We start from the raw sequence: 26,445 nt of genomic DNA, 5'->3' as shown, positions 1-26,445 counted from the left end.
TTGAGAGTACCACCCTTTAGTAGAACAATTTGTACAGCAAGTTTTGGTGGTCATCTCATATATCACTGGATAACAAATTTATTTAATAACTTTTTATTATATATGTTGCATGGTTATTACACCCAGGCGATGTAATGCTTGACCAAGCCGTATCCTGGCAATTGTATTTTTACCTTTGTATAATTATGGATTTTAATATAAATTTAATAAGAACTATTTTATAGAACCTTGTACTACTTTTCAATTGTACATCATAGGTCTTATATATAGTTTTTAATGTTTATTGTCTGTCACATTTTAGTATAGATTTTTTATAAGAAGAATCACAAAACATAAGTACCCTTCATAAAAAAAATATATATATATGTTAATGCATTTTTCTTTACATCACACTAGGCAGGCAGCACAAATGACTATGAGCAGTAACACATTTAGGATCATATCCTCAGTAGTAATGTCAAGAATAGGGAGTGTTCATGTAAAAATGTAGAAGCTCCTGAGTGGGTGCGCACAGATCAGGGCTGAGTTTTCTCGTCATACTTCTGCCTTATAAGTGATGACAATTTCTTGAATCTGTTCCTGCTCTTTACCCATTAGGCTTTCAGTTGCCTTTGAATTTATGTTTAGGCATCATGTCTGAAGGTGAGCACCATCTCTCTAACTTTTTCCTATAAATGTAAGTGTTTTGCATGATGCCTTTATTCCTTATCTAAAGTGCATCATTGTAGCCTCAAATTATATTGTTCTATTTACTGTATACAGTATATATAACTAGGTATTTAATATACCAGCAATTTTCACAACTGCACATATCATATCCATCGCTAAGCTTGTAACATTGTTAAAATTAATATAATTTCTAAACTTTGCAGGTTTTGACAGAGCAATGGACCAAGAACTTCAGGCAGCCTATGATGCTTTCTTGTTCAAATATGGAGGCACATATTTCCAAACTGGTTATACAACGGCTCAAGTTATAGATTCCTTGAAGGATATGACAGTTAGAGACAATGATGTGTTTCTTGTCACCTTTCCAAAATCAGGTAATCTCTACAACCATAGTAAAATGTTAATGTGCATTTTAATTTAGCTTCCCTTTGACTGAACAAGTCACATTACATTTTAAAGTATACTGTTAGGGAATATAGCTCAGTAAAAATTTGTGTGGATCCTTACATGGGACCTTCTCTATTGTTCTGAACTCTTATGCTGGGTTCACACGGGCGTTGCGGGAAAATGTGCGGGTGCGTTGCGGGAACACCCGCGTTTTTTCCGCGCGAGTGCAAAACATTGTATTGCGTTTTGCACTCGCGTGAGAAAAATCGCACATGTTTGGTACCCAAACCCGAACTTCTTCACAGAAGTTCGGGCTTGGGATCGGTGTTCTGTAGATTGTATTATTTCCCCTTATAACATAGTTATAAGGGAAAATAATAGCATTCTGAATACAGAATGCATAGTAAACTAGCGTTGGAGAGGTTAAAAAATAAATAATAATTTAACTCACCTTAGTCCACTTGATCACGTAGCCCGGCATCTCCTTCTGTCTCCTTTGCTGAACAGGACCTGTGGTGAGCATTAATTACAGGTAAAGGACCTTTGGTGACGTCACTTCGGTCATCATATGATCCATCACCATGTTAAAAGATCATGTGATGGATTATGTGATGACCGGAGTGACGTCACCAAAGGTCCTTTACCTGTAATTAATGCTCACCACAGGTCCTGTTCAGCAAAGGAGACAGAAGGAGATGCCGGGCTACGCGATCAAGTGGATTAAGGTGAGTTAAATTTTTATTTTATTTTTTTTAACCCCTCCAGCGCTAGTTTACTATGCATTCTGTATTCAGAATGCTATTATTTTCCCTTATAACCATGTTATAAGGGAAAATAATAATGATCGGGTCTCCATCCCGATCGTCTCCTAGCAACCGTGCGTGAAAATCGCACACCGCATCGGCACTTGCTTGCGGATGCTTGCGATTTTCACGCAGCCCCATTCACTTCTATGGGGCCTGCGTTGCGTGAAAAACGCAGAATATAGAGCATGCTGCAATTTTCACACAACGCACAAGTGATGCGTGAAAATCACCGCTCATGTGAACAGCCCCTTAGAAATGAATGGGTCGGTATTCAGTGCGGGTGCAATGCGTTCAACTCACGCATCGCATTTGCGCGGAATACTCGCCCGTGTGAAAGGGGCCTTAAAGGGGTTATTCAAAACTAAATTAGACCTCCAGGCATGGCCAACCCGCGGTGGTGATGAAACTCACCTGGTCCCCGCTGCTAGATTTGGTCTGTGTGGCTCTCGGACCAACACTTCCGCTGCTCCAATATCACAATCTGTCAACGCGGAAAATGTGATCGCTGCAGCCAATCACAGGCTGTAGCAATGACTTGCTCCCCTTGTGCCACATGTGACGTCACATGTAATCAAGGGGAGAAGGTCCCTGCTGCGGCCTGTGATTGGCTGCAGTGGTTACATGTCCCCCTCTTTGACAGATATTGATATCGCTGCAGAGGGGAGCAGAAGTGTCGGTATGGGAGTTAGGCCTCCTGCACACGACCTTATGGCTTTTTAAGTGTTTTGCGGTCTGTTTTTCACGGATCCGTTTTTTGTTTCTGTTCAGTTTTTCCGTATGGCATATACAGTATACAGTAATTACATAGAGTACGGAACGGAAATGCAAGACATACGGATGCATTTCCGTATGTGTTCCGTTTTTTTGCGGACCCATTGACTTGAATAGAGCCACGGAACGTGATTTGCGGTCAATAATAGGACATGTTCTATCTTTGAACGGAAAAACGGAAATACGGAAACGGAATGCATACGGAGTACATTCCGTTTTTTTTGCGGAACCATTGAAATGAATGGTTCCGTATACGGAACGCAAAAAACGGCCGGTAAACGGGGAAAAAACCGGTTGTGTGCAGGGGGCCTTACACAGATCGAATCCAGCAACGGGGACTAGGTGAGTATCACCACCACCAAGGGTAAGCCAAGCATTGATGTTGAATTTAGTCTCGAATAACCCCTTTAAAGGAACGGCTCACATAAAACTTAAAGTACAAAAGAAAATTGCAGAATTGCTGTTTTTTTTCCTTTCCCCCTTTCCCTCATAAACAGTTAATAAAAGTTAATTGATAAATTATTTGTACCGCAAAATGGTGCCATTGAAAAATACAACTCATTCCACAAAAATATAAGCCTGCAGATAGCTACATTTGAATGAAAAATAAAAAAAGTTATGTCTCTGGAATATGACGATAGAAAAGCTAAAAAAGGTTGTTTTGTTCTAAAGATTCCAAGTAAGCCTGTCTTAGGCTACTTTCACTTATGCAGTAAAGCAGGCTGGTAGGCTGTTTTGGCAGAGGAACAGCCTGAAAGAGTTCACCATATCCGGCTTAGCTGGATTCGGCTGTGCACTGCCAGATCCCATTGACTATAATGAGATCCAGTGGGGATTTGACCGGTTTCCGACATGTGCTGGGTTTACACTAGCACAAAAACCAATGCGTGCACCAGTTTTTGTCTGGCCAAATACTGGCTCTCATGCGGCCAGAAACCTGCGGGATCTAACTATAGCTAATGGGGTCTGGCAGTGCACCATAGTATCTAGGCCGGATATGGTGAACTCTGGTAGGCCATTCCTCTGCCAAAACAGCCTGCCAAATTGTTTTCCCGCATGTGGGAAATTAGCCTTACAGGGGTTAATTTAAAATTATTTCTCTATGTACTTTATAGCTATACCATGATCCGTGGTCATGCTTCCATATATATGGCTCAATCGAACAGATCAATAGGTATGACATTTATTTAGGATTTGTATGAATTAAATGTTATTTGTTAAGTGATTATTCTTTTGTCGATTACTTAGTCAGGTCCATAAATATTGGGACATCGACACAATTCTAACATTTTTGGCTCTATACACCACCACAATGGATTGGAAATGAAACGAACAAGATGTGCTTTAACTGCAGACTGTTAGCTTTAATTTGAGGGTATTTACATCCAAATCAGGTGAACGGTGTAGGAATTACAACAGTTTGCATATGTGCCTCCCACTTGTTAAGGGACCAATAGTAATGGGACAGAATAATAATCATAAATCAAACTTTCACTTTTTAATACTTGGTTGCAAATCCTTTGCAGTCAATTACAGCCTGAAGTCTGGAACACATAGACATCACCAGACGCTGGGTTTCATCCCCGGTGATGCTCTGCCGGGCCTCTACTGCAACTGTCTTCAGTTCCTGCTTGTTTTTGGGGCATTTTCCCTTTAGTTTTGTCTTAAGCAAGTGAAATGCATGCTCAATCGGATTCATGTCAGGTGATTGACTTGGCCATTGCATAACATTCCACTTCTTTCCCTTAAACTCTTTGCAGTATGCTTTGGGTCATTGTCCATCTGCACTGTGAAGCGCCGTCCAATGAGTTCTGAAGCATTTGGCTGAATATGAGCAGATAATATTGCCCGAAACACTTCAGAATTCATCCTGCTGCTTTTGTCAGCAGTCACATCATCAATAAATACAAGAGAACCAGTTCCATTGGCAGCCATACATGCCCACGCCATGACACTACAACCACCATGCTTCACTGATGAGGTGGTATGCTTAAGATCATGAGCAGTTCCTTTCCTTCTCCATACTCTTCTCTTCCCATCACTCTGGTACAAGTTTATCTTGGTCTCTTCTGTCCATAGGATGTTGTTCTAGAACTGTGAAGACTTTTTTAGATGTCGTTTGGCAAACTCTAATCTGTCCTTCCTGTTTTTGAGGCTCACCAATGGTTTACATCTTGTGGTGAACCCTCTGTATTCAGTCTCGTGAAGTCTTCTCTTGATTGTTGACTTTGACACACATACACCTACCTCCTGGAGAGTGTTCTTGATCTGGCCAACTGTTGTGAAGGGTGTTTTCTTTACCAGGGAAAGATTTCTTCGGTCATCCACCACAGTTGTTTTCTGTGGTCTTCCAGGTCTTTTGGTGTTACTGAGCTCACCGGTGCGTTCCTTCTTCTTAAGAATGTTCCAAACAGTTGTTTTGTCCACGCCTAATGTTTTTGCTTATCTCTGATGGGTTTGTTTTGTTTTTTCAGCCTAATGATCGCTTGCTTCACTGATTAGTGACAGCTCTTAGGATCTCATCTTGAGAGTTGACAGCAACAGATTCCAAATGCAAATAGCACACATGAAATGAACTATGGACCTTTTTATCTGCTCATTGTAATTAATGGTATTAGGGAATAACACACCTGGCCATGGAACAGCTGAGAAGCCAATTGTCCCATTACTTTTGGTCCCTTAACAAGGGGGAGGCACATATGCAAACTGTTGTAATTCCTACACCGTTCACCTGATTTGGATGTAAATACCCTCAAGCTGACAGTCTGCAGTTAAAGCACATCTTGTTAGTTTTATTTCAAATCCATTGTGGTGGTGTATAGAGCCAAAAATTTTAGAATTCTGTCGATGTCCCAATATTTATAGACCTGACTGTATCTCTCATTTAAAAGTTCTACTTATTTTTCCCACAGGAACTGTTTGGCTGCAACAGATTCTATGTCTGATATTTTGTGAAGCTCATATAAATATGACGGAGGATATCAATTCAAGAAGATCTCCATGGATTGAATATAATTTGGAAAATCTTGATTTTAACAACCGTCCTTCTCCTCGTCTTTTTTCTACACATCTGCCGTATTACCTGATACCAGAGGAATTGAGGACCCCAAAAGGAAAAGTACTAACTTCATGTATACCAAAAAATATCTATTAGAAGGTTTCTGAGCTCCTGGCACCCCACCAATTAGTTGTTCTCTACAGTTGCCGGCCATTTATTTTTGCAGTGGCCGTACAGGGTTACCGTAGCTCAGCTCACATTCACTTGAGTAGTAGTGGGATCTACCCACAACTGAGAAAATTGACCAAGGATAAGAGCAGTGAGTGATAGTTCAACAATCCAAGGCCTAAAGTGTCTGTACAGGGCCTCACAGTTGCTGACTTGTGTCATGTGTGGTATGCCCATTCTCCCACGACTGCAGGGTCTCAATATTGCTTTAGCAGTTCTTTGTGGTGTGACTTCCATAGAATGTCCTGAACTTTAAGACCACCTGCCCCACATAAAGTATCTTTACCTCTTTCAGTCTTGAGAGTACTGTATGTTGGTAACATGTAGGCAGCACATTTCTCCTAAACAGCACAACAGCTCTTTTAATAATTGCAACTCTTCAAATTATTCCAGTGGCATATATACAAAAAGTTAAATAGAAGAGTGCCACAAGGATTGAGGTTTACAGCCCACGTTACGGAACAATGCCACATCTCACTTGGTGTTGGGTATTTCCATAATTTAAAGAAGAACTGAGTATAAAACTGGAAGACCACACTCATTTTCACAAATATTGCAGAAGTGTCAGGGAACCTTCACACATCGCCAGTAAAATGATATTTGTACTATATAGAAAGCGTGTATTAACACCCCCACTGAGAAAAAAGGAGGCTGAATTTTGACCATAAGAGCTAACAAACTGATGTCATTAACCATAGACTATCTAAAAAACCTTATATACAGCTTTACATTATATACATATTTCTATGGGTGGGACTAACATGTTAAAGTGTTAAACCTTCAGCTAAACATTATTAAAACCTTTTGTAAATGTGCTATGAAGAATGCATGATATACTTTATTTATTTTTACTTTTCCTAGCGCAATAGGTGTAGAAGTTTAGAATCTGTCCATTCGTACACTGCTGTGTATACGAGTATGGACTCCTTTGAGGCCGCACTGAGAACTGTATGCTGCCCCTGCATGTACCATTGCTGCTCTGCTTAAGCCTAGCATAGGTGGGCTATTGGTGGTCCAGATAATCAGGGTAGTATATTAGGAGTTGTAGTTTTACAAAAGCTGCAAACCCACAGGTTGGAGACTATTGGCGACAATACGCTATTATTTTGATGATGTGCCTGCATTTCTGGGAGTACCTACACATGATTTTGAATTTTGTTTGAATAAAATTATTATTTGCCTATTCAAAAATATATTTTAAACACATGGCTAAATTAGATTTCTTTTTTTTTCTTTGCAGATAATTTATGTGTACAGAAATCCAAAGGATAACATGGTTTCATTTTATCATTTCTGTAAACTTTTTCCCAGTTTAAAGAAGGCAAACATTACATGGGACGCTTTTTTTGACTGGTACATGGCAGGAAAAGGTATTGTAAACTATGACAATTTAAAGTATTTTATATTGTTAATCATAATTTTTGTAAAAAAAAATTGCATGTCTTACCAATTTTTCTATGCTGTACCTGAAACTTAGGGTACTTTCACACTAGCATTTTTCTTTTCCGGTGTTGAGTTCCGTCCAAGGGGCTCAATACCGGAAAAAAACGGCTCAGTTTTATCCTAATGCATTCTGAATGGAGAGCAATCCGTTCAGTCTGCATCAGGATGCATCAGTTCAGTCCCTCTTACGTTTTTTGGCTGGAGAAAATACCGCAGCATGCTGCAGTTTTCTCTCCGGCCAAAAATCCTGAACACTTGCCGGAATGCTGAATCCGGCATTCATTTCCATTGAAATTCATTAGTGCCGGATCAATCTGGATGTCACTGTTATGGGGGCACTGTGGATGTCATTGTTATGGGGGCACTGTGGATGTCACTGTTATGGGGGAACTGTGAACATCACTGTTATGGGGGCACTGTGGATGTCACTGTTATGGGGGCACTGTGGATGTCACTGTTATGGGGGCACTGTGGATGTCACTGTTATGGGGGCACTGTGGATGTCATTGCTATGGGGGCACTGTGGATGTCACTGTTATGGGGGCACTGTGGATATCACTGTTATGGGGGCACTGTGAACGTCACTGTTATAGGGGCACTGTGGACGTCACTGTTATGGGGGCACTGTGGACGTCACTGTTATGGGGGCACTGTGGATGTCATTGTTATGTGGTCACTGTGGATGTCACTGTTATGGACGCACTGTGGATGTCACTGTTATGGGGGCACTATGGATGTCACTGTTATGGGAGCAATGTGGATGTCACTGTTATGGGGGCACTATGGATGTCACTGTTATGGGGGCACTGTGGATGTCACTGTTATTGGGGCACTATGGATGTCACTGGTATGGGGGCACAGTGAACGTCACTGTTATGGGGGCACTGTGGATGTCACTGTTATGGGGGCACAGTGAATGTCACTGTTATGGGGCACTGTGCATGTCACTGTTATGGGGGCACTGTGGACGTCACTGTTATGGGGGCACTGTGGACGTCACTGTTATGGGGCACTCTGGACGTCACTGTTATGGGGGCACTGTGGACGTCACTGTTATGGGGCACTGTGGATGTCACTGTTATGGGGGCACTGTGGATGTCTTTATTATGGGCGCTGAGTATAAGTTATGCGGCTCGTGCACAGAACCGTATCTGTTTTGCAGTGCCATTGAGTTCTATGGGTTTTAGATCTGTATTATGAGGACCAGAATAGGACATGTTCAATCTTTCGCAGAACTGACATACGGATGTGGAAAGCACATGGACGTCATCAGTGTGTTTTTTAGATCCGTATGTCAGTTCCAGTAAAGACAGAACATGTCCTATTCTGGTCCTCAAAATGAGGACCTCAAATCCATGGAACTCAATGGGACTGCAAAAAATGTGCATCGTAAAATGGATACAGTCATGTGCAGACTCTGGAGATAGTGAGGGAAGATCCTGTGGACTGTCAGTGATGGGATTAGATACACAGCTCAGCAGGCTGTATCACACAGAATAGGATTAGATACAGATGTGTTTGGATACGATTACTGATTCAAGCTGTTTATCACACTCTTGAGATGGTGAGGGAAGAGCCTGTGGACGGTCAGAGATGGGATTAGATACACCGCTCAGCAGGCTGTATCACACAGGATAGGATTAGATACAGATGTGATTAGATACACTTGCTGATTCCAGCTGTTTATCACACTCTGGAGATGGTGAGGGAAGAGCCTGCAGACGGTCAGTGATGAGTTAAGATACACAGCTCAGCAGGCTGTATCACACAGGATAGGATTAGATACACATGTGAGGGCAGAGCCTGTGGACAGTCAGTGATGGGATTAGATACATAGCTCAGCAGGCTGTATCACACAGGATAGGATTAGATACACATGTGAAGGCAGAGCCCGTGGACGGTCAGTAATGGGATTTAGACACTGGGTGAGAAGTAGATTCCTGTCTGGGTGTAGTAACATGGACACAGGAGTGGTAGTGGGTGGAGCTGGGGGCGTGTCCAGCCTGTGACTCATCACTGTGCAGTGCAGCCAGGATTGTGTATCAATAAAGTTATGTATTCAACAAAACAAGAAAAGGGGAAAGTAAACAGATCTGCCAGGATAATCTCATGTCTTCCACGGAGGAAGGAAAGCGCAGACATGAAAAACAGGTATAGGGGGCATATGTATGCATGGTGAGGGGTGTTAGGAGCACATAAAACATTTTTGATTTTGGGACCGGACAACCTCTTTAAAGTGAAGGGAAAGGCAAAATAAATATACAATTGGGGTCATTTATAAACTGGTGTAAAATAGAACTGGCTTAGTTGTGGATTTTCCACACAAAAATCTACATCTGTTAAGTTTTTGGATTTTGTCACAGATTTGACCCAGGTGCCACCCTTTGCATTGCAAAGGTAAAATCTGCCTTAAAAATCCACACAAACAATTTACATGCTGCGAATTTCAATCTACATGAGAGTTTGAAAATCTCCTCCATTTAACCCCAATAAATGAGCAATTCTGCTCTCATCATGGATCGATGGACCATGATTGTTCAGAATAAAAAAAATAAAAAATAAAAGAATTTTGTAGGCTCAAATACGAGCTTCAAAATCATAAAATATAAAAATATATAAAGAAATATAAAAGTTTAAATCACCCCCCTTTCCGTAGAATAAAAAAATAAATACATAGATAACAAAAAATATAAACATAAACATAGCCGCGTCTAAAAATGCCCGTACTATTAACCACCTCACATCCGTCAATAGGATATAAACGTCCTATGGGTGGATGATTAACTCTGAATGGACGTTCTGGAATGTCCATTCAGAGATTGTAGCTGCACACACAGAGAGAAGGCAGGGACAGTTCCCAGGTGTCCCTGCCTTCTAGATCGCTGTATACACAGCACTCACCGAGTGCTGTGTATACAGAGGAGGAAGCGCTATGGCCATATGGTCATGTGACCACCAGGGTCGGGAGAGTGCAGGAGCTGTCGGGTCTTTCACAGACCTCGTTTAGCCCTGCACTGAGGCTGTACAGCACAGTATAGTCAGCCCCAGTTACAGGAGAAATCAATAGTGAAAAAAAAAAATGAAGTCAAATGTCCCCGAGAGGTCTTGTATGATCCTTTGGGGGACACAAAGTGTAAAATAAAAATAAAAAATAAAGTGTTTTATAAAAAAAAATCCCCCCAAAAAGTTTCACATAGAAAAAAAAAAATCTCCAATTACGTAATAAGAAAAAATAGTAAAAATAGTAAAAAATAAATAAAATAGACATATTTGGTATTACCGCGTCCGTGACAGCCGGCTCTATAAATATATCACATGATCCATGCTGTCCCATAAACACCATAAAAAATAAAAAATAAAAACTGTGTCAAAAAAAGCCATTTGTGTCACCTTACATCACAAAAAGTGCAACACCAAATGATCAAAAAGGCTTATGTCCTACAAAATTGTACCAATAAAGCAGTCACCTCATTCCGCAAAAAATTTGACCCTACATAAGAAAATCACAAAAAAAAAAACAGCTCTCAGAACATGGAGACAGTAAAACATATTTTTTTGTTTCAAAAATGATATTATTGTGTTAAAGTGAAATAAATAAAAAAAGTAGACATATTAGATATCGCCGCATCCGTAACAACCAGCCCTATAAAAATATCACATGACCCAACCCGTCAGGTGAACACCGTAAAAAAATAATAGAAACAGTGCCACAAAAAAGCAATTTTTTGTCACCTTACACCACACGAAGTGTAATAGCAAGCGATCAAAAAGTCATATGGACCCCAAAATAGTGCCAAACAAACAGTCAACTCATCCTGAAAAAAATGAGTCCCTACCTAAGACAATCGCCCAAAAAATAAAAAAAACTATGACTCTCAGACTATGAAGACATTACAGCATGATTTTTTTTGTCTCAAAAATGATATTATTGTGTAAAACTTAAATAAATAAAAGAAAGTATAAATATTAGGTATTGCCACGTCCGTGACGACCGGCTCTATAAAAATATCACATGACCTAACCCCTCAGGTGAACACCGTCAAAAAAATAAAAATAAAAACTGTGCTAAAAAAACACTTTTTATCACCTTACATCACTAAACGGGCAACACCAAGCGGTGAAAAAGGCGTATGCCCCCCAAAATAGTACCAATCTAACAGTCACCGCATCCCACAAAAAATTAGCCCCTACCTAAGACAATCGCCGAAAAAAAAAAAAAACTATGGCTCTCAGAATATGGAGACACTAAAATATTACTTTTTTGGTTTCAAAAATGCTGTTATTGTGTAAAACTTAAATAAATAAAAAAAGTATACATATTAGGTATTGCCGCGTCCGTAAGAACCTGCTGTATAAAAATATCACATGACCTAGCCTCTCAGGTGAATACTGTAAAAAAAAAAGTGTCAAAAAAGCCATTTTTTGTCACCTCACATCACAAAAAGTCCTAAAATAGTACCAATCAAACCGTCTTCTCATACCGAAAAAAATGAGACCCTACTTAAGACAATCGCCCAAAAAAATAAATAAAAATATGGCCTTCAGAATGTGGAGACACTAAAAATATGTTTTTTTTCAAATATTATTTGGTATTGTCGCATCCGTAACAACCTGCTCTATAAAAATAGCACATAATCTAACCTGTCAGATGAACATTGTAAATAATAAAAAATAAAAACGATGCCAAAACAGCTATTTTTTTGTTACCTTGCCTCACAAAAAGTGTAATATAGAGCAACCAAAAATCATATATACCCTAAAATAGTACCAACAAAACTGCCACCTTTTGCCGTAGTTTCCAAAATGGGGTCACTTGTTTGGAGTCAGGGGGTCTTCAAATGTGACATGGTGTAAATAAACCCGTCCAGCAAAATCTGCCTTCCAAAAACCACATGGCGCTCCTTTCCCTCTGCGCCCTGCCGTTTGCCCGTACAGCAGTTTATGACCACATATTAGGTGTTTCTGTAAACTACAGAATCAGGGCAGTAAATATTTAGTTTTGTTTGGCTGTTAACCCTTGCTTTGTTACTGCAAAAAAATTATTAAATTGGAAAATTTGGCAAAAAAGTGAAAATTTCTGAAATTTCATCTCCATTTCATCTCCATTTTCCATTAATTCTTGTGGAACACCTAAAGGGTTAAAAAAGTTTGTAAAATCAGTTTTAAATACCTTTAGGGGTGTAGTTTCTTAAATGGGGTCAGTTTTTGGGATTTTCTACTCTAGAGGTGCGTCAGGGGGGCTTCAAATGGGACATGGTGTCCAAAAATTCATCCAACAAAATCTGCCTTCCAAAAACCATATGGCGTTCCTTTCCTTCTACGTCCTGCCTTGTGGCCATACAGCAGTTTACGGCCACATATGGGGTGTTTCAGAATCAGGGCAATAAATATTGAGTTTTGTTTGGCTGTTAACCCTTGCTTTGTTAGCAGAAAAAAATGATTAAAATAAAAAATCTGCCAAAAAAGAGAAATTCTGAAATTTCATCTCCATTTTCCATTAATTCTTGTGGAACACCTAAAACAATGTTTGTAAAGTCAGTTTTGAATACCTTGAGGGGTGTAGTTTCTTTTTTTGGGTGGTTTCTATTATGTAAGCCTCACAAAGTGACTTCAGACCTGAACTGGTCCTTAAAAATTGGGTTTTGGAAATTTTCTGAAAAATTTCAAGATTTGCTTCTAAACTTCTAAGCCTTGTAACGTCCCCAAAAAATAAAATGGCATTTCAAAAATGATCCAAACATGAAGTAGACATATGAGAAATGTAAAGTAATAACTATTTTTGGAGGTATTACTATCTATTATTAAAGTTTAGAAATTTAAATTTGGAAATTTGCTAATTTTTCCCAATTTTTGGTAAATTTGGTATTTTTTATAATTAAAAATTACATTTTTTTGACTCTATTTTACAACTGTCATGAAGTACAATATGTAACGAGAAAACAATCTCAGAATAGCCTGGATAAATAAAAGCATTTTAAAGTTATTACTACATAAACTGACAAGTTTGCAAAAAATGCCTCCGTCAGGAATGGGAAAATGGCCCGGATGTGAAGTGGTTAAAATATAAAAATATTCTTCAAATACAGTGAATGGCGTAATGGAAAAAAGGGTCAAAATGGCCAATTTGCCATTTTTTAATCGCTTCTCTTACTCCAAAAAATTTAATTGTAAGGCTGTTACCAGCCTGCATTTGTGGGAGGGGCGTCTGGCTATTTAGTCACCTTCCCTCCGTTCAGCCAGGCGCCCGAGCCTCACGCATTCCGTGGTATCGCGCTCCTTCCTCTCTGTTTCGTGACCTCCTTCCGGTTCCAGCATACAGGCACCGCCGGCGTCCGAATCATCCTCTCCATCGCCCTCCTCTCCAGGTAATCGAGGTACAGTTCGCGCCGCACCAGCTGAGCCTCACGTCGGGGCTCGCCCCCCCTGGTGGTACTGGTCAGGTGCCGCTCTCCCCCTGCCTAGTTCCGATCACTGATTCCGGCTGCAGCGCCGGCAACCGGCGTCCTGGTTCACTATCTTGCCGGTCACGTGCCGCGCTACTGGGGGTACTAAGTAGTTTTCACTTGGGCTGTCAGTTTTGTTCCCTCTTTTCGCCACCCATGCACTCTCCTAAATTTTGTTTTTTTTTTCAGCAAGGGTTAGCACAAGTGATTCGGGCATTTCTGGCTATGTGATGCAGGCAGCGTTCTCATTCTGGGGGGGGGGAGACGCAGTTTTCAACCATATGCCCTCTGTTAGGCAGGGCACGAAAAAAAAAAAAAAAAGACAGCAGAAGAAGGGAGCAAAAAAAAAAAAAAAAAAAGGAATTTTTATAAATGCCATTTATCAGGGGGGGAACGTTTCCCTACAGTCAGTCCGTCCTCGTCACTGCCTCAGCATCACATTGCCAGAATTTGCGCCGTGAAGTTGGTGATACATTACTGTCCAATTCTACGGTTCTGCTACGTCACGTTGCTTCCGTCTCCGGATCCTTCCACTTTTCGGGGTCCGGTGGATCATCCGGGGTCTTCCCGTGCCTTGCGGTTTTCCCAGGGTGTCACGTCACTGGTTCCGCCCAGGTTGTCAATTGTCTGGATCGCCCAGGTGATCAACATTCCTGGATCGCCCAGGTTGTCAGTGTTCCTGGATCGCCCAGGTTGTCAATGTTCCTGGATCGCCCAGGTTGTCAATGTTCCTGGATCGCCCAGGTTTTGTCTGCATTTTCTTAGGGTTTTACATCTATGCTGATGTCGGTTGTTCCTTCCTTTAGATTGGGCAGTTGTTATTTTTCCTTCCTCTCCTTCGTTTCCTCTAGGAATTTCGAGGCAATTCCAGGTAAGTCGGCTCAGAGACAGTCACTGGGGTAGGGTTAACTCTCAGTTTGATACTCAAGTCCGTTCTTTTTATTAGTTTCCACTTAATCGATTGGGGTTTTTGGAAATCATCTTTCTAAATCCGTTCACATTTCCGTCAGGTAGGTTTTTCGTTGGTCACTTTCACACGCTTCAGTCTCTCACCTTCTTTCGGCCGCTACCACCGCTTCCGTCTGTGCTTCTTTTTCGTTTTGCCGGTAGACATAAGTTCCCCTTTTTTTCCCAGGTCATCATGTCTCACATGTCCGATATGGAGGACAACCTCTCCATGCCAGGATCATCCGTCTCGGGGCATTTTAGCAACACATCTCTAAGGAGTTGGACTGTGCCAAAGTTAATCGCCGAACTCAATCGCAGGGGGATTCGGCATCCCGCGACGGCCCGCAAGGCCGAATTATACCGGCTCCTGATGACCACTCCGGGTCCGACAGCTGAGCAGTCCAATAGCGACTCCATCCGGCTGGCTCTAGCCCAGATCCAGTCATCCATCACAGGACTCGTTAGCTCAGTCACGGACATTCAGAATAGGGTCGCGGTTTTAGAATCCAGGCCAGCAGCCTCACCGCAATCTCCAGGTTCGGCAGTCATTCCTGCCATTCCTCCGGACGTTGCAGGTAGGCCTTCTGCCACCCCCCAAATTGCTCCTTCCCACTTCGTTCCGGAGCATATTAAGAAGGATATCTTGGCAGGCAAGGACGTTAATTTAGCATCCATTTTGATTGCCTCCCAGGATATCTCCGAGAACCGGGTGATTAATTGCGGAGAGGTTAACGTGGTGTTGAAGGCCAAGGATGCTCGGTTAAATAGGAAGCTGTCGGTTTCCGAGTTCGTCCTGGCCTTCAGCCTCTACAGGGATGTAATATGCTCCGCCCATCCCAATCGCAGGGAAGAATTAGATACTTACTTGTACCGGATTACGGATTTGGAGCACAAGTACGGCGGCTCGGCATTTTACGATTATCATCGTTCGTTTTCTGCCAAAGCCGCCGCAGCCCTGAATCAATTTCAGTTCATGTCCAACTGGGCAGACTTGGACATGGAGTTATTCTGCCGGCACTTCGCAGGTCTGAAGGCTCCCCTGTGTGCCATCTGCCAGTCCATCTTTCATTCCACGGAATGGTGCCCTAATCCGGTGCAAGATCCTCAGTCAGCGCCCACTCCAGGTCCGTCCGGGTCCTCCAGGTCTTCCTCATCATTAGATAAATTGGGTAGGCCCATTGTGTACCTTGGTAGTAGCCAGGTGTGCAATAATTTTAATGCCAAGGGCTGTGCTTTCAATGCGTGCCGAGCACTGCACATCTGCTCCCTTTGTTTTCGGGCCCACCCTCATCCTTCCTGTCCCAGGAAGTCAGCCAGGGACTCCTGACTAGCCGACCTCAACTTGGAGTTACTGGCTGCACTCCTGCAGGACCACCCAGATCGTTCCTTTGTTGCCTTCTTATTGGATGGGTGCAGAGAGGGGTTTTATACCGGCATTAACACGCCCCCTCAGGGCTGCTGGTTGGGCCCCAATCTGCTATCCGCCTCCAGTGACCCTGAGGCGGTGACCACTCTCATTCAGGCAGAGGTCGACAAAGGGTTCGTCATTGGTCCTTTCCTTCAGATCCCATTCCGGTCGTGGCGCATCAACCCTATCGGCCTGGTCACGAAGTCATCTTCAAATAAAAAACGTCTCATTTATGATCTCTCCGTGCCTCATATGTCCTCCATCCCCAGTCTTAATTCACTCATTCCGTCTGAGGAATATTCCATGCAATATTCCTCAATTGACGAGGCCATCCAGTACATTCTTCAAGCAGGTGTCGGGGCTTGGTTGGCCAAGGTAGATATTGTCGACGCTTTTAAGCTGCTTCCAATACACCCGCAGCTTTGGAAGTACTACGGCATCCAGTGGGCAGATAAATTTTATTTTGCCAACCGGCTTACTTTTGGCTCCAAGAGCAGCCCTTGGCTTTTTGAACAGCTTGCTAAAGCCCTGCACTGGATTCTCAACTATCACGGTGGCTTATCCATGGTCGTTCACTACTTGGACGATTTTCTCCTCATTGAAAGGCCCAGTCAGGTCCCTTCCATTCCCCATTCACTTCTGGATATTTTTTCCCGACTCCAGGTCCCCGTGGCCACGGCCAAGACTGAGGGTCCGGCCACTACAGTCACCTTCCTGGGCATTATTCTAGATACCGTTAGAATGGAAGCTAGCCTCCCCAGCGAGAAGTTGCTCAGGATCCGCTCAGCCATCTCCCGGGCAGTCCAGTCTCACTCGCTGACCAGGGCGGAGCTCCAATCCTTGCTGGGGATGCTTAATTTCGCCACCAGAATTATGCCTCAAGGCAGGGCCTTCCTTTCCAGGTTGCTATGTCTCCTGCCCTCGGCCCCGGAACAAGATTCTGTCATCCATTTGGACAGCCAGGCCATTGCAGATCTCGACATGTGGAGCAGTTTTCTCGCTAACTGGAACGGCATTTCCTTGTTCGTTCCGCAGTGGGATTCCTCTTCCCCCATGGTTTTCTCCGACGCCGCCGGTTCCTCCGGGTTCGCTGCCATTTTCAGATCTCATTGGCTGGCTGCCGGATGGCCGCCAGAATTAGCCTCGGACTCTGCAGCTCTAAAATCTTCCCCCCTTTTGGAACTATATCCCATAGTGGCGGCTGCTCAGGCCTGGGGTCCCCTCTGGTTTAACTCTTCCGTTACGTTCGTTACGGATAGCCAGACCTTGGTGGACATCGTCAATAAGGGCAAAGCCCAGTCCCTCAGGATCATGGCGTTATTACGCAAGTTAGTGTGGTTATCCCTCCACCATAATTTTCACATGCGCTGCGTACACATCTCAGGCGAGCAGAATAGGGCTGCGGACCCGCTTTCCCGAGCTAACTTTACAATTTTCTTTCAGGAAATACCCGACGCGGTTCGGTCAGGCACCCCGGTGCCCCAATTCAGCACCCTCATTCTGGTTTAGATTCGCTCTTAGAGGAGGCCAAGGGCCTGGTCGCCAAATCGTTGTCACGTAATACGGCGAGGAATTATCAGGCTGGCCTAAGGGCGTTTGATAAATTCTCTAGGAATCATCCGAGGGGTCAACACTCCGAGATCTCCTACATCATGGCCTTCCTGGCCTATTGTCACTCGCATCTCTCTCTGTCGTATGGTACCATCAGACTTTATTTGGCCGGACTTCAACATCACGCTATACTGGCCAATCCTCGTCACAGGTCCTATTTTTCCATCCAAGCTATTAAAGCCACTCTTCGGGGCATTCAAAAGGAAGGGAAGGGATCCGTGAGCCATAGGCAGCCAGTATCCGGCCAGTTGTTCAGGGATCTCTCCTCGTCATTGGATGGTAATCCTTTTGGGCCCTCCACTAGCCTGATTCTGAAAGCGGCTATGTATCTCGCTTTTTATGGGTTCCTCCGGCCCGGAGAGGTTCTGGCTGGTCCAAATCGAAAAAACCATCCTCTGAAGCAACATCTGTCATGGGGCCAGGGCTATTACACTCTGCTTCTACCCTCCACCAAAACCAATCAGACGGGTCCTCCCTCTGAAATCAAGCTCTACCCGACCTTGAACAATTGGTGCCCAGTTCAAGTGCTGCATCAACTGACAGCACTCATCCAAGGTTCATTGCCCGACAGTCCACTCTTGCCGCATGCAGGCAAGCCTCTCAGCACCTCGCAATTCATCGCTTATATCCGTGCCCTCGCCCAGGGTTTAGGCTATGACCCCAAGGTAATTTCAGGGCACTCATTTCGTATAGGGGCAGCCTCCGCTGCTTCCCGTCATCAGGTGCCGGCTCACGTCATCCGGTCCATGGGGCGGTGGCGATCCTCCTGCTTTACCAGGTATATACCCAATCCTCAAACCGAGATATCTCATGCCTTTCGTTCTCTGGCTTTGTAATTTGTAAATAAAAGTGTTGTACCTACCTGTTGTTTTTTGCCCCCTTTTCCTCACTGGTGTACCCGCGCCCGTGGCTTCCGGCACAATTCAGCCACTATGTTCAGGGCAGGTTTCTCTGCGTACGCCGACGTTGTCCTAGCCCTGACCATAAATTGTAAGGCTGTTACCAGCCTGCATTTGTGGGAGGGGCGTCTGGCTATTTAGTCACCTTCCCTCCGTTCAGCCAGGCGCCCGAGCCTCACGCCCCTCCCTCCCGCCCTTTTTCTCAGGCTTCCATCAGGTATGCCCCCTTTTCCTCACTGGTGTACCCGCGCCCGTGGCTTCCGGCACAATTCAGCCACTATGTTCAGGGCAGGTTTCTCTGCGTACGCCGACGTTGTCCTAGCCCTGACCATAAATAAAATATGATCAAAAAGTCACAAACACTCCAAAATGGTATCAATGTAAACTACAGGTTGTACCGCAAAAAATGAGCCACACAGCTCAGTAGATATAGATATAAAGAAAAGTTATGGGGGTAAGAATATGGTGATGTCAAAAAAAAATTTTTTTTTCAAAGTGTACATTTATTTTTAGACTATTTAGACATAAAAAAACTATAAATATATGGTATCGTTGTAATCGTACTGACCCAGAGAATGAAGGACACAGGTCAGTTTTGCCACAAAGGGAACACCATGGGAACAGAACCCCTGAAAACAGTGGAGGAATAGCATTTTTTTTCCAATTCTACCCCATTTTGAATTTTCCACTTCCCCCTACATTGTATGCCATATTAAATGGTGGCATTAGAAAGTACAACTTGTCCTGCAAAAAAAAAGTTGTGGCTCAAGGAAGATAGGGAAGAAAAATGAAAATGCAAAAACAAAAAAACTCAGTTTTCCTAAGGCTGGTTTTACACGGGCGTTGCGGGAAAAGGTGCGGGTGTGTTGTTGGAAAAGGTGCGGGTGCGTTGCGGGAACATGCGTGATTTTTCCGCGCGAGTGCATAACATTGTAATGCGCGTGAGAAAAATCGGCATGTTTGGTACCCAAACCCGAACTTCTTCACAGAAGTTCGGGTTTGGGTTAGGTGTTCTGTAGATTGCATAGTACAATAGGGCTGGAGGGGTTAAAAAAAATTAAAAAAAATTTAACTCACCTTAATCCACTTGATCGCGCAGCCGGCATCTCTTCTGTTTTCTACTTTGCTGTGCACAGGAATAGGACCTTTGATGACGTCACTGTGCTCATCACATGGTCCAATCACATGGTTCATCACCATGGTGAGGGACCATGTGATTGGATCATGTGATGTGACGTCACCACAGGTCCTTAGCCGGCAGCTCATCATTACAGAAGACAGAGATCTGCAACTACGCGATCAAGTGGACTCGGTGAGTTAATTTTTTTTATTTTTAACCCCTCCATCACTATTTTACTTTGCATTCTGTATTCAGAATGCTATTATTTTCCCTTATAACCATGTTATAAGGGAAAATAATACAGATCGGGTCCCCAGCCCGATCTTCACCTAGCAGCCATGCGTGAAAATCGCACCGCATCCGCACTTGCTTGCGGATGCTTGCGATTTTCACGCGGCCCCATTCACTTCTATGGGGCCTGCGTTGCGTGAAAAACGCAGAATATAGAGCTTGCTGCGATTTTCACGCAACGCACAAGTGATGCGTGAAAATCACAGCTCATGTGCACAGCCCCATAGAAATGAATGGGTCCGGATTTAGTGCGGGTGCAATGCGTTCAACTCACGCATTGCACACGCGCGGAATACTTGCCCGTGTGAAAGGGGCCTAAGGGTTAACTGTTATTGTATAATGCTGCACATTTTTCTGCAAGAAAATCCATGCATTATACACACCATGTGCATATGCGTTAAAAGTGAAATAAATGAGAAGATTCAAATCTGCTTTGACTCCTAAAGAGAGATAGGAGTCAGACTTAGTCAGTCAGTGTGTTAGTTAGGCCTTATGCACACAGCTGTTGCCTGGCCGTGCCTGTATTGAGGCCCGCTAACAGCTGGTCCGCAATATACAGGTCCCGGCCGTGTGCACACTGCATCACGGATGCGGACCAATCCACTTGAATGGGTCTGCAATCCCATTCAAATTTTTTTTTTTTTGCGGTGCGGACGGATCACAGACCCATTCAAGTTGAATGGGTCTGGATCCGTCTGCGGCAGCCGCATGGATGGTACCCATGCATTGGGAACCGCAAATTGCAGTCCCCAATGCGCGGAATGGCTGAGCAACGGCTTTGTGCATGAGGCATTAGGCTGAGTTTACACTTCATTTATTTGGTCGATTTATTTCCATCAATTATTGTGAGCCAAAACCAGTAGTGAAGCCGACTCAGAGATCAGGTATAATGTGAAGATATTCACGGTTCTGCATTTTTGACCCACGTCTGGTTTGGTGTCACAATAACTGATATAAATAACTGATCTAATTACTGAAGTGTGAACTCAGCCTTAGGGCTCATGCACATGCAAAAAACAGATCCGCAAAAAATATGGATGACGTCCATGTGCATTCCGTATTTTGCGGAACGGAACAGCTGGCCCCTAATATAACAGTACTATCCTTGTCCGTGATGTGGACAATAATAGGACATGTTCTATTTTTTTGCAGAACGGAAATGCAGACATATGGAAACGGAATGCACACGGAGTAACTTCCGTTTTTTCCCCCCTGCCGATGGAGTAATCGGGCACCCCATCATACATCAGCTTTCTTACCTTCCATTTTGTTATGTGTAAAATCCTAACTCACAATGTGAGGGGCTTTAATTCCCCACAAAAACGCAAAACGGCCTTTCTTAATTACAAGAGGCATGTGCCCGATGTTCTCTGCCTGCAGGAGTCGCACTTTACTGCTTCCTCACACCCAAAATATTTTCACCCACATTATACCAGGTTCTTTTCCTCCACATACTGCTCTAAAAGTAGAGGAGTGATTACTTTGCTTAAAAACTCATTTTCATTCTCTGTAACACAATCTATCATAGACCCTGAGGGTCGTTATGTGATTTTGGTTGGCACTTATAGGGATGAAACATTGTATATAGCTAATGTGTATGCCCCGACCGAGGACCCCATCACCTTCTTCTGTCACATTAGGAGGGTCATTGAACCCCTCACCTATCATAAAATTTTATGGTGTGGGGACTACAATTTTGTCCACAACCCGGTCTTTGACCGCTCTTCCCTCCCCCACCCCCCAGCCTCGCCCAGCAGCTGTATCAGCTCAAATCCGTCAGTTAATGGAGTCCCTCTCGCTAGCTGATACCTGGAGGGAGCATAATGGTTCGCAGAGGAGTTATACTTACTATTCCACGGCACATCATGTGTATACTCGCATTGATATGATTCTTGCCTCTGCGTCCATCTTGCCCTACTTGCTATACTCTAGGCATATAGTGTCATCCTGGTCTGATCATGATATGGTCATGATAGAATTGGCCCTTACGGGCCCTAGCCATTTCCCTATTCGTGGAGACCCAACTAATCGCTTTTAACCCGGCCGACCATTCATGATCAGCTCAACACTGATCTGTAGAATTTCTTTGCTGATAACATCACCCCCAAGACTAACCCTATGTTATTATGGCTCACTCACAAAGCTTTCATTAGGGGTAAGCTAGTGGGAGTAGCTTCTCGGTTGAAAAAAGAAAGGGACTCTACACAACTTGCGTTAGAAACAAAGCTAAGTAGATTAGTTAGAGCTCATCAACGACACCCCTCTCTATATCTGCTTAAAGCAGTGAAAGATACCAAGTTACAACTGAATATGATACTGTTTAACAACACAGAGAAAGCTCTCTGCTGGACTGCCTCCTCCTATTACTATAAATATGCTAATAAACCCGGATGCTGGCCCGTCAACTGAAGACCAGCTAGAAGATCAATCAGGTTTACCAAATCCGCACCCGAAATGGCTGTACTACTTCCAATCCCGATACCATTTATGATACCTTCCAGGCGTATTATCAGCACTTGCATTCCAGACCTCAATCGAGTCCTGGGGCCGCAGAGGATGATTTCCTGACAGCAACCCCCCTCCCTAGGATTTCTGAGACATTGACTATCTTATGTGGTGACATCACTCCGGAGGAGGTGGAGTACACCATCAAAACATTTAACCTGGGAAAAGACCCAGGGCCGGATGGGTTCTCAGCACTTTATTACCAAAAATTTGCCTCCCTGTTGATCCCACGTATTACTCAGTATTGTAATTATTTTTTTACAAGGAGCCACACCCCCTTCGGAGTTCCTCTCTGCAAGAATCACGGTCATACCTAAATCGAACAAAGACCCTTTACTGCCCTCTAATTACAGGCCTATCTCCCTACTCAACTTAGATAAAATCTTTACTTCTATTCTAGCTCGTCACCTTAGTAGGTTATTACCTGACATCATCCATAAAGACCAAGTGGGATTTATCCCAGGTAAGGAAGCCCCGGACAATATTCGAAAAATTCTTAATATAATCCAAGAGGCTAACAAGACCCATACGCCTTTAGCCATTTTAGCTCTGGATATAGAAAAAGCTTTTGATACCCTAGATTTGGATTATCTCTCCAGAGTAATGACTGTTATGGGTATTGGGGGCTTATTCCTGCAGGGCCATTCGCTCCTTATATTCTACCCCTGAAGCCTATCTAAAACTTCCTGCGTCCGATTTTTTTACCCATCAAGATTCAAAGGGGAACACCTTAAGGGTGCCCGTTATCACCGGCTTTATTTGCCCTAGCTATGGAACCCCCAGCTATCTTCATCATATCACATCCTGATATAACAGGACTTCCTATAGGTGGCCAACTAAGCCTATTTGCCGATGACCTTATCCTTACCATTACCAATCCTGTAACTTCCTTCCCGTCCCTGATGAAGGTGTTGGGCGCCTTCTCCGCGGCCTCAGGACTATCTATCAACCACTCTAAATCCGAACTTCTCTCTTGTAATTTAACACCCCAGAATCGGTCCCTTTTACTACAAAACTTCCAATTCCAAATTAGACATAACTTTATCCCTTACCTGTGAATATCCCTACCTAACAGGTAGGTAAACTTAGAGAGGACCTTAGAGACTGGCGATCTCTTCCAGTCTCTTGGGTGGGCAGAATTCATATCATCAGGATGGTGGTTCTCCCCAGACTGTTGTACCTGTTTAGAATCCTCCCTGTGCCGGTGCCCACTTCAGACTTAAAACAGCTACAAACTGATATTCAAAAATTTATATAAACGCCCGCCTATAGCTCTGCGCACAATGTGTCGCCATAAGCCCCAGGGGGGCCTTCATAAATATTATAAAGCTGCTAGACTAGCACAAATGTTTCTAACACATCTTAATCCCAGGGAGCAACTGTTGTAGATTGCATTGGAGCATACCTTATTTGCTTCATATTCGTGGAAGGCCCTGATTTGGTCAACCCGTCTACTGTTCGGCTCAACTCTCTATTATCCCACTACTCGTTGTTGCTCTGGAGATCAGTCAGGTTTAAGTCATCTCTACAGTCCATTATCTCACCATTGGTACATATTTTAGGAAATCCTGCATTTCTGTCTGGCCTTCAGGACCATGCATTTGGTTGGTGGAAATCCAATAATTTTTGCACGCTACACAGGTTCCTAGTAAGAGGCCAACTCATTTCCTTGGCTGACTTTGGGAAAGGTTTAAACTTTCAATGAGAGAACTATACAATGCCAACCAGATCTTCTCATTACTACATTCTATTCAGACGCCTACTGGCACTTTTGACTATACTACCTTTGAACGTTCGATAGCCTACTCTTTATACAAACGAGGTCTATTGCCCAGGATATATGGAATACTTAATGGCATAGCTGAGGGTTCCAAGTTGCCATACATGAGGGCATGGGAGGAATACTTGGAGGCGTAGTACTCGGCTTCTCGATGGTTCCAGCGCTCCCAGAGTCTCAATAAGGGCTCTTGGCAAACCACCTTAGCTGAAACATCCATAAAAATACTCCATAGGACCTACATGGTTCCAGCTAGACTACACCGCATATACCCTGAAGTTTCTCCCAGATGCTTCTGCGGTTGCACTACTGAGGGTACTATGTTACACATATGGTGGAATTCTCCACTAAGGTAGTTAGGGCTTCTGGGGAGGAGTCTGCTCCCTTGCGTCGGCAATATTGGGTGCCGGTATCCCGCCTCCTTGCCTCTTTGCCTCCTAGGGGACAAGCCGTCCTTGTTAACGTTCGCTAAATTTAAGCTATCACAATTCATTCTTTTGGCTGGCAGAATTAATATAGCCTTTAAATGGCGCTCTGCCTCACTTAGTTTTCAGGCTGTATTAGATAGAATCAATAAGATACTTTTATTTGAACGGCTTAACGCCATATGTACTGACACGCAGCCTTTGAGAAGCTCTGGGAGCCCTGGCTATCCTCCTCTCATTCTACCGATCTCTGCTACTGTATTACTTTATAGCACACCCCCACTGTCATTTTGTCATTTTACGCTTTAAAGGAAATTAATTGATCACTTGCAATCCCCATTGTACTTCAGTGTTTATTATCTGTATAATTTTTTAAATGTTATTGGAATTTTTCCTTTACTTGTTTATGTTCTTGTCCATGTTTTTTTTTTTCTTTTTTGTTATTTCATATAATGACAAATGTATTCTGTTTTCTCACTTAATTATTTACTTTCTGATGCTAAAACCCAAATAAATGACTTTTGAAACTAAAACACCTGGACTAAATGGATGCAGTGCTAGTACCTAAGAAAAGCTAAAAGTGAGGCGGCCGAATATGCAAATACAACTGTAGAAAAAAAAATATGGACTGCACCTCCACGTCATACATTGATTGTTGCCAAGTACAATTTATAGCAATGAACATGCTTAGCAATAATAGATGAATGTATAAACTGTGGATGTGCAGCCTCCTATCTTACCAATCACAGCACCATTCATTGTATAGTGGCAGTACTTGGTATTGCAGCCCAGACACATTCACTTGAATAGGACTGAGCTGTGCCTAGACCACGTTAGCAATGAATATGACGTCACTGGCCTAGGAAGCTGATTGGCGGGGGTGCTTGGACCCCAACTGATCAGATACTGATGACCAGGCATCAGTATAAAACACTCAGAAAACCCCTTTAATAAAATGAATTTATCTTGATGCTGTGCCTGTGCCCACTACTGAGCACCAGCCTACTGTGCAGGATCGCTAACAGATATTCATCTGCTGAGACATGAATGTGTAGGTGTTTAGGGACATATTTATATGACCTGCAGAGGTTGCAATGTTGTCAGGTAATTAGTGCCTGAGGTGCTCCAATAGTTCCTGCCATGTAAGAGGAATCAAATTAAGGAGGACCTTCCATAGGATTATGGGTTACAAATTGGTATGCTAACCAGATAGGTCGGAGGACACAGCGCCGGAACGGAGGGGTATTTTAGAAAAAAAAAAGTGCTGGCATCTGTAGGGGCCGCCCTATCTGATAAGCATACTTTTTTAAAGAGGACCTTTCACGGGATTATGGGTTACAAACATACAATTGGGGCATATCCTAGCAATATGCCCTCATTGTCTGTGATGGGAATACCCTTTTAACTTTAAAGTAATGTATTGGTGATATCTAACCATTAGATGGTGCTATTGAACCACAAATAGAATAGTGCTCTGCAATATAGCGAAAGCAGGACAGGGGGAAGTGCTCACCCCTTTCTGTGATGTAAGGAGTAAAAGGTGACCCTGATTACGAGGGCTGGACAGTTCCATCTTTAAAGTGTGCTTACTCCTCTACAGGGGCGGACTAGGAACTTAAAGTGGACCTGGAAAAAAAAACTAACAGTGGCCCCATGTTGTAGGTTGATACAAATTGACAGAAGGCAGGCAACACATGTAGGCAGAGACAACAGAAG

General features: G+C 43.3%; 1 protein-coding gene across 2 annotated transcripts in view; it reads left to right on the top strand.

The window, feature by feature from the left end:
- The first annotated feature begins 504 nt into the window (after positions 1 to 504).
- The window catches only part of LOC120998279 (amine sulfotransferase-like), a 43,139-nt gene continuing 17,198 nt past the window's right edge, over positions 505 to 26,445 (top strand). For both annotated transcript variants that reach the window (XM_040428902.1, XM_040428903.1), the window contains exons 1-4: positions 505 to 642; positions 873 to 1,043; positions 5,546 to 5,751; positions 7,100 to 7,229. In XM_040428902.1, the coding sequence (XP_040284836.1) occupies positions 633 to 642; positions 873 to 1,043; positions 5,546 to 5,751; positions 7,100 to 7,229 (517 nt within the window). In that variant the 5' untranslated portion in view covers positions 505 to 632. The remainder of the gene's footprint in view (positions 643 to 872; positions 1,044 to 5,545; positions 5,752 to 7,099; positions 7,230 to 26,445) is intronic.

Source organism: Bufo bufo, chromosome 4 (assembly GCF_905171765.1).
Source record: "Bufo bufo chromosome 4, aBufBuf1.1, whole genome shotgun sequence".
NCBI lineage: Eukaryota > Metazoa > Chordata > Amphibia > Anura > Bufonidae > Bufo > Bufo bufo.
This window is presented reverse-complemented; position numbering and strand designations above follow the sequence as displayed.